Here is a 10000-nt window from a genome sequence, read left to right on the forward strand (position 1 = left end):
CGATGACATTTTATTCATCATTCCCTCCCTTTATTGTTAAGGAACTAAATCAATACTGTACTCTGGAAGGCTATGCATTTCTAAAAAAATGTCAAGAACTCGTCCTTCAAATATCGATCGCCTTTGCGAAAATTATCAAACCTGGGACCTCGAGGCCCATATATTTTAAGTGCTTTATACGATATCAGGTAATGTAAATGTTACAACAACAACAACTACTACTACTACTACTACTACTACTACTACTACTACTACTACTACTACTACTACTACTACTACTACTACTACTACTACTACTACTACTACTACTACTATTACGACTACTACTATTACTACTACTACTACTACTACTACTACTACTACTACTACTACTACTACTACTACTACTACTATAAGTACTACTGTTGCTTCTGCTGCTGCTACTGTCAATAATGATTATATTAAATACCTACGTCCATTATATTTTGTATTTATTTCATATTCCATAGTATTTATTTTTCAACAATAGTCTACATGTGATTATATTTCACTTTCTATACTGCATTACACAGTTCCTCTTTTGACTTAATTAGTTGCGCACATTAAAAAAGTATCTATTGTTTTATTTTAATTCGTACTTCCTTACAAAGGAGCATACTGTTTCCTGCCCATCAATGTTTTTGTTTATTCACCACAACGATTATCTCATTCGTCTGTAGTGTTTCATTCATCCTGTTTTATTGATAAAGGGGAAACCCGAAACGTATCTGTTTTCGTATATTAAATTGAAGCTTACATTAAATTTCACATTGTTATTTATTTATACGATATCTCATTACTACATAATCTCAAATAGCATGCATGGGACCATAGAGAGTGATGGAATATAGAATGTGAATACAGATTTTATTGTGATTACGCATCTCTAGAGAGTTTTAGCCTATAAAGTAAAGAAGGCAAAGCGTTGATTTTTGTGAATGTGAAATGTGACCCTCAGTGATATGATATGTGGCCTTTCGTCTTAATATTATGGTATTGAGTCGGGGTTTTAAAAACGATTACGACTTCTACTCGGGATAGTTAGATCTCACGAAGAAAACTATTATAATAGATTTATAAACCCTCAAACATACGCCTGATGTCATCAAGATTCAAGAATCACAAACGTCGATGTAAACCATGTGGTAAAAATGTATTAAAAATTAAACATCAGATTTTTGTAGTAAAATTATTTTTTTTAAATTGTATCTTCTCAATTTTAGAATGTTACATTATGCAACTATCATGATTGAGACAATTCAATTCAATTCAAAGGTTTATTTTTATGCAGTTGTCAAAATAAAGCATACAGTAACCTACAATTTACTTCAATCATAACTTAAAATAGTAAATCTAATAATAAACCTTACAAATAATGAACGATTCTTCGCGTTTGGTTGAATACTGGATTAAGATATAGCGTTATAACAAGTGTAAATAAATGGCAAATTGCCATATTTATGGACAATAAAGATCTATTATTATTATCATTGTTATTATTCTTATTATTATTATTATTATTATTATTATTATTATTATTTATTATTATTATTATTATTATTATTATTATTATTATTATTATTATTATTATTATTATTATTATTATTATATTATTATTATTAAATTATTGTTACTATCATTATTATTATTATTATTATTATTATTATTATTATTATTATTATTATTATTATTATTATTATTATTATTATTGTTACTATCATTATTATTATTATTAGAATTATTATTATTATTATTATTATTATTAATATTATTATTATTATTATTATTATTATTATTATTATTATTATTATTATTATTATTATTATTATTATTATTACTATCATTATTATTAAGACTTTAGGTCACATTTCATAACACTAGATAGATACTATTATTTTCATTAGGTGCAAACTCTATTTCGTTTATCATGAAATAAAGTGAGTAAAACGTAGGGATCATCCAATTATCCCTGGATGAATATTATAATTTATAAAAGATTTATTATATGATGTTAAAGAAGGATTGAAGTTCGTAGAGTTCAAACTTACTGATAGGCATAATAAGACATGTATTGAAATAATATGTCATGGTTGGATGCAAAACTATTATTATTATTATTTTTCTACTCACTTCATATCTTGTTGTTACCAACATAAGTGCCTGCTCCACTCACTTTTCTGAATTAAAAATTCACCCCATACACCGGAGCATACTCAATGTCTCAATCGTTTCTATGTTATATGTTTGTGATGAGAATATTGGCTATTAGGCTTAACTGCTGGTCAAAATTACTTCGCGATGGTGGTGAACGAATCGGCGATCTCAAGAAGTGGGTGAGAGAGGGATCTAGAAATGACTTTGGGTTTGAAACGAATATTTTTGTGTTCGTGGATAGCTCACACGGTAGAGCCACGCTCTCACCTGCCAGGCGGAGTTGTCGTACCAATAAGGTCGCAGGTTCAAACCCCACCACCGCCGCGAAAAAAATTTTTATTCTCTATTGTCTTCTGGCACTTTTCTACTCACTTCATATCTTGTTGTTACCAACATAAGTGCCTGCTCCACTCACTTTTCTGAATTAAAAATTCACCCCATACACCGGAGCATACTCAATGTCTCAATCGTTTCTATGTTATATGTTTGTGATGAGAATATTGGCTATTAGGCTTAACTGCTGGTCAAAATTACTTCGCGATGGTGGTGAACGAATCGGCGATCTCAAGAAGTGGGTGAGAGAGGGATCTAGAAATGACTTTGGGTTTGAAACGAATATTTTTGTGTTCGTGGATAGCTCACACGGTAGAGCCACGCTCTCACCTGCCAGGCGGAGTTGTCGTACCAATAAGGTCGCAGGTTCAAACCCCACCACCGCCGCGAAAAAAATTTTTATTCTCTATTGTCTTCTGGCACTTTTCTACTCACTTCATATCTTAAACTTACTGATAGCAGCACGGCGTTTTTCATGTATGTGTGCTACAGAAACACACAACACACACACCACACCAGGAAGAAAAGTATAAAGAATCTTTACAAATATGACATTACATACAAGACACGTATTGAAATAATATGTCATGGTTGGATGCAAAATTATTATTATTATTATTATTATTATTATTATTATTATTATTATTATTATTATTATTATTATTATTATTATTATATTTACATGAAATATACCTTGTAAACAATTATCGTAATGGACTTTTCAAACACTTGAAGAAAAAAAAGGTAATGAAAGAGAAAGAGAGAAATAAAAAGAAAAAAGCCCACAGCTGTGACAGCCTGCACGAAGATGATTTTTTCCACCAATGTTTATAAAGTCAGAACGAATCCTTCAATATAAAAATATAGAAATAGGTACAAATCTGCTTTAAAAAATCATGATAATTTGTTACTACTTACACACAAGTGATTTTTACAAATTAAACCATTCTCCATAAAAGGTAAATAATTGTTTATTGTTGACATTTTAGACTTTTCAAAAGTTAACAAATTGCCAAATAAAGTTTTTTATTTGATTTCTCACGAGTCCCATTGGCATGTATTGATATATTTAGAAAAGTAAAACAGTTGCCAGTCTTTAATCTAATAAGTCATACAATATTTTGTAATAAAACAGAACAAGATAACAAAAGTAAAATGGAACCTCTGAATTTATGACAAATAAATCAGAAGATTATAAATTATAAAGACTTTTTTATCTCATCATTGATAACATTTTAAACATGAACAGATCAAGACATGAAAAAAAAATGTCCGTCTCTCGATTGTGGAAAATGTAAGAATGTTCCCTCCATCAACAACTATAGTAAGAAGAATGAGCACACAAAAAATGATTTTCTAAACAATAAAGTATGATTCTGTGATAAAATGTGCTATATCTAAATCTTAATATTATGCTATTTTGTTTACGAAAATTTGATGAGGGTTGGTTCCTGAAAACACTTTAATCAAAACTGGAATGGCCAATTTTGTCAAATTTGCAATTTTGATCTTAGTAAAATTTCATACACATATCTAATAAGTGAAATTTGGTTTAAATTTCATAATTCAACGCTTCTAATGTTAGGCTGAAATGTGAATTCCGCATTTTCTCTAAATCTCATATGATTAAGAATGCATTATAATCAACGTAAAAGTTCAAGACATAAATACAGACAAGCAACAAAGTAGTCTGTAAAAGAAAGTAAAGAAAACACACAAAAACAGCTTCTTTTTTATTTCAATAAGACAATACTAAATGAAACAAATTGCAAAACAATTTGAAATGTAATCACTTCCAAAGTAACGAGGTAGACAGAGAGTATTACTTTTAATCATAAAGGCCAAATTTCTAAAAATTAATTCCTTGAAAGACAATTCATTGGCCTTGATTTTCAGACCTTATCAAAAAGTGAATCCATGAAAAATTATCTCCTACGTGTAACAAGAAATTTGATGCTGATAAGTTACAAGTGTTAAAAGCGAATTAAAACACAACAGAATGTTTAAACATTGAATGACTATGAGAAACCTCTTTTAAATCGAAAATGCAGGATTGGAAGAAGTTTCTATATTTTATTAATGGGACAAAATAGGCAAACACATTTTAAATTTCGTTTTAACCATAGAAATTTTATCGAATGGGCACCAAGGATTTTCATTTAATGACCTTTGCCCTCAACTAGGTTGTCTTATCGTTATAAGAATTTTATTTCATATAGACATGCTAAAAAAACATTGCATTAATACGCTAACAAACTATAGGAGGAATTATCAAAGATGTTTTTTTCATTCATGAAATCGGTAAAAGTTTTCGATATATTTTCAACGGCCTATTTAACTAGAAGGATAAGTCATCAATCGATATTGCGTATTTATCAATAATTGTCAGAAATGAATTATTATTAAGTTAAAAAGATTAAAGAATTACAAGCATTAAACATTCTAAACTCAATCACTAAATTCTTTCAAAATCTTTCTTTTAATTTTTTTTTCAATTCCAGTGTTCCATTTCTGGTTAAAGACAATAAATCTTCAAAACTGGTGTTTCATACTTTCATCTTAACTGCATCTGACATCAGTTCTATGCCAATACCACAGCTTAATGTGTGGTAAATAAATCGACAAAAAGTATTCTAATTCTATTTCAAACATCTACCACAATAGAACAATTAAGAAAGATATCCATAACTTGATCTAAGACATTGAGCACACCTACACCATACTTACAAAATACTGAGTGCGTGGGTGGTAAAAGATTACACATTGAGTAGGATGCAGGACTAACAAAATGACGAATCACAATAAATAGACAAGAAGCAAATGGCTAATATAATTGGTTTAGTTTTTTTAGACAAAATGCTTTAAGAATCACCACAAGCGATGACACGGTACTGGGTCTTGATAATTTTATGACATCAAAAGAGATTCTGGATAATGATTAAATTCGTATTTGAGGAGTCCATTTGCAAAGAATTTTAGTCATAAATCTGGAAAAGATTCTCCCTCCAAAATTTGGGCACATAATATTTGCAGGTTCGATAACCAAAGGCAGTTATAGACTCGATACTAACGAAAAGGTGAAATTGAAATAAAGCTTCTTATGGGAACAATACAGAGAATGGACGCTTCGGGTACAAACCATTCGTCAGCAAAACAATAAACAAATGAACGTTAAAAACAAATAAAACAAAATGTAGTGAGAATTGTAGCGTCTGTATAATTGGGTGATTCTCAATATATTTTGTTGTATTTGTTATTTTACAGTTCCCATCCGAAGCCTTTCTAAATTTCACTTTTTGTTAGTATTTTTACGATCTCAGCCAGGCTTCAGGCGGTTCTCCAGAGCTCTCTACTTCTATAGGCTTGATTTAAGATTATAGTAATTGACAATATTATATTTTTGTTGGTTTGAAAGCATTTCTATTATCATAATGAGACCGTGCGTGATAGATTTGATTATTAGACTTGTAAATAAGTACAAGTCGCTTTCAAAATAGCAGATGATTACGAACAAAACTTATTGCTTTTTGTTTCATTTTTTTGTCATTGTTGTTGTTGTTGTTGTTGTTGTTGTTGTTGTAGATGATTTCATTCTTTTTATTGTCACAATACAAATTTTATTCAACCCAAGAAAGCTTGCAAGTGAACTCCTGTCCTCGTTACTACAACAATAAAATAGACCAAACAATACATAGCTAGTCTATTACAAAACTGGAAACAATATAATATTTGCTAATTGGCTTCTTTTTCAATGCCAATAATAAAAATAACAAATTGTCAGGACAAATTATAAGTTGTGCATTGGGCAATATATTATAGTTTAAAATTTGCATTTTCATTAATTTATCAGTGCTTTAAGTGATTTTTAAAAACGTATTTCGAATTGATCGCCAATCACAACAAAATTTGACCAGAATAAATAGTCTAAATGATTTGTGCTGAAAACAAATATTATGCCCTAAATTTTAAAAAAAGTTTAAATAATTTCAAATCTATTCTAAAACTATTGAAAAATCATAAATCTATAACGTATAATTTTCTTCTCAGTTTTATGTATCTATATTTATTTTAAAACTAGAATCTTATCTAGCAGTTATTGCTGGAGGTGTTATCACTACATCGCTTTAAAGCAAGATAAAATACACATGATAATAATATATCATTGGATCCTCAGACAAATGTCTTTTTTGCCAAAATTGATATTTCATTAAATTTTTACAGGGAGCTTTTAAGCTTTAGTATTAACCCGCACAGCAGGAGCGTGGCTATATTAGTTGATTTGGTGCCTGGCACCGCATCCATCTTTTTAAAATGGATTACAGCATTTTTTAAAACCATAAACTGAAAAACTGTATAAACCGCCTCCTACTTATTTGAGTTGGTCTTTTCTTTAATTTGTTTTTATTTTGTATTGACAACCAAAAAAACAACATATTTTAAGTCATTTTCCTCTGATTTCGGCACTACCCTATACTGTAAGCATGCCACGCCACTGCCCTACAGTCAACAAAATTAAGTTATTACAAGTGGTTGATTAAATACAACGAGTCACAATATCACGATGCACTAAATGGGATAAAATAAAAGTCTTGCAAAGTTATCTCTCTTACCCGAATGACTGCGTGAAGTCTGAATACCGTTCTTGGGTCAAGATGGTTTGAGGTTAAGGTGACTTTCCCACTTTCGTCAATGGTCAGGTACTTCCGGGTACATGCGTGGATGATGCGACATTGTTGCTCCCATTTCAATATCCCACCTGGTAGGATGAAAAAAAAATATGTTTCAATAATGGCAAACAGATCATCCTTTATTGAAATTGATATTTTATCCATTTTCACTAAAAAAAACCATTAAGGAATAATAGGGTTAGTAAGAGATGAAAAAAATGTTGATGTTTCAATAATGACAAACAGATCATCCTTTATTAAAATTGCTATTTATTTATCTATTATGTCTCAAAGCCCATTAAGGAAAAGTAGGGTTAGTAAGAGATGAAAAAAATGTTGATGTTTCAATAGTGACAAACATATCATCCTTTATTAGAATTGCTATTTATTTATCTATTATCAATCAAAACCCATTAAGGTATAATTGGTTTACGATAGACGCCCTTCAATGTATGTATATATATATATATATATATATATATATATATATATATATATATATATATATACATATATATGTGGCCGAGTAGTTAAGGCATTTCACTATGACCCGGAAGGTCCCGGGTTCGAGCCCCGCTTCAGGATTGACTCCCACTTGCTCACTTTGGACAACATGGGTGATTCCTGTTGACATCAGACATCTTGTTTGATGGATTACCTATATTCCTTAATGGAATGTCAAGGAGATGATATCTAATGGGTACCATTGCGAAAGAGGGTAATTTTGATATTTGATTTTATATAATATAGCCTATAGATAGTATGCGCTTGGCTAAGAAGTTCATAACATTGCCATCCGGAAGTATAACAGACCAACACACACAATTATGTGTAATCATGAACTTTTATAGTCTGGATAATACCGTTAAGTGAGAATTACTCATAAACGTGGATGGCAAAAAGCAATACAAAGACCTGGGTAACGTCAACATCATTCTATCTATAGCCTATACATAGTTTCATCTCACCAGCAATGGGTCCATCTTGGAGCTCCACCTGCCAGTATGTTACAGCAGAGCTACTAGGAAACATCGTCTTGGGATTGTTCTGGTCTATGGGCCTCATCCGGAGATGCACTGGTTTGGATGAAAGGAGTATAAATGAAATACAATGTGACTTTTTGGAAATGTCAACACTCACAAATTGTAAAATCAAATAAAAATTTGTTGGGTTTTTTTTTTCTTTATTTATTTGTAAAAACGACCAGTCATCGTCATCATAATCATCATCATCATCATCATCATTATCATAACCATCATCATCATCATCAACAACAACATCAATATAATAATCCTCCTTCTCCTCCTCCGCGTTCTGCTCTTTTTCTTCCTCCTCCTTCTACTCCTCCTCCTCCTCCTCCTCCTCCTCCTCCTCCTCCTCCTCCTCCTCCTCATCATCATCATCATCATCATCATCATTATCAAAATCATCATAATCATCATCACCACTTTCATCATCACCATCATCATCATCATCATCATCATCATCATCATCATCATCATCATCATCATCATCATCATCATCATCATCATCATCATCATCATCATCATCATCATTATCATCAGCATCATCATCATCATCATCGTCATCATCATCACCATCATCATCATCAACATTATCATCATCATCCATTATAATCCAACATCATCATTATCATTGCCAATATTATCCATTCAAATCGCCTCAGAATTCAACTCTGATAACGACGAACAACAACACATTGGTTGAACCAAATCCCCTACCATCCTCCGTGAGAGCGTCATCAAAGAGTCCCTCCGCCACTAAATATGCCTCCATCTCCTTGTGGTAGAATCGTATCAAATCTCCAACCTGTTGGCAGAAATTGTAACAAATGATAAGTGGTTTTTATCAGCAAATAGCAAGAAACATTTTCTTACAAGGCTGTGATGTTTTAAATAATTTTTAAAAAATAAAATAAAATTCCCTTTATTCATCCCATAGGAGAAATTTGTCTATAGAGTCTATTCCAAGGGAAGACTAGAATAATCTAGGCGTCAGCCTCAGTGCAGCGCCGCAAATTGAGCTAAGGAGAGGTGGCTTGCTCAAGACCACACAGCGCAGCGGCTGGTGATCGAACACAGTACCTTTCGGGTACGAAGCAAAGACCGTCCCGCTGAGGTAAGCTGTCCCCAAATAATTAATATTAATATTATGCCTACATTATTTTACTGTGTCCAGTTTGTGTTTCAGCAGTTAAGAAACTTGATATATACTTATGATGGCCTATTGTTTTTGTTTAAAAATAAGTATTAGTGCCCATGATTGCAGGCGTCACGAAATTCCGTGATATATATATATATATATATATATATATATATATATATATATATATATATATATATATATATATATAATATACGTTTCTAGAAATAAAAAAATCGTATAACTTATTCATCACGTTACGATGTATAAACAGGCTCTTTACATGAAAAAATAATAATGGAATGGATTAAATGAAAAAAAAACACAACATAAACATATAAACACATCTGCACATGCGCATTAATGATAATAATAATAATAATAATAATAATAATAATAATAATAATAATAATAATAATAATAATAATAAATGGTTTTAATATAGCGCCTTACCCCGTAGATCAAGAAGCTCAAAAGACTTAACAGTAACGTGTCTACTTTAACTCAAACATGCAATATGAAACAAAGCAATATAATTCTACAGTGTTACATATCCACGCATACAAAGAACTGGTCAAACATATGACATTACCTCAACCCCTAGCTCAAACATTAAGATTTATGGAGACATAGTGCCACGTAAGATTTAAAACAGTTAAATTCAT

The 10000-nt window shown here is 30.9% G+C and overlaps 1 protein-coding gene across 2 annotated transcripts in view; it reads right to left on the minus strand.

Moving 5' to 3' along the window:
* The window catches only part of LOC144981045 (inositol 1,4,5-trisphosphate-gated calcium channel ITPR2-like), a 219025-nt gene that overhangs the window by 128663 nt on the left and 80362 nt on the right, over nt 1–10000 (minus strand). For both annotated transcript variants that reach the window (XM_078929132.1, XM_078929133.1), the window contains exons 10-12: nt 8915–9002; nt 8141–8248; nt 7116–7261 (exon numbers count right to left, since the gene is read on the minus strand). In XM_078929132.1, the coding sequence (XP_078785258.1) occupies nt 7116–7261; nt 8141–8248; nt 8915–9002 (342 nt within the window). The remainder of the gene's footprint in view (nt 1–7115; nt 7262–8140; nt 8249–8914; nt 9003–10000) is intronic.

The sequence above is a fragment of the Berghia stephanieae genome, chromosome 10, assembly GCF_034508935.2.
Source record: "Berghia stephanieae isolate SIO BIC M18660-M18661 chromosome 10, UCSD_Bste_1.3, whole genome shotgun sequence".
NCBI classification, from domain to species: Eukaryota; Metazoa; Mollusca; class Gastropoda; order Nudibranchia; family Aeolidiidae; genus Berghia; species Berghia stephanieae.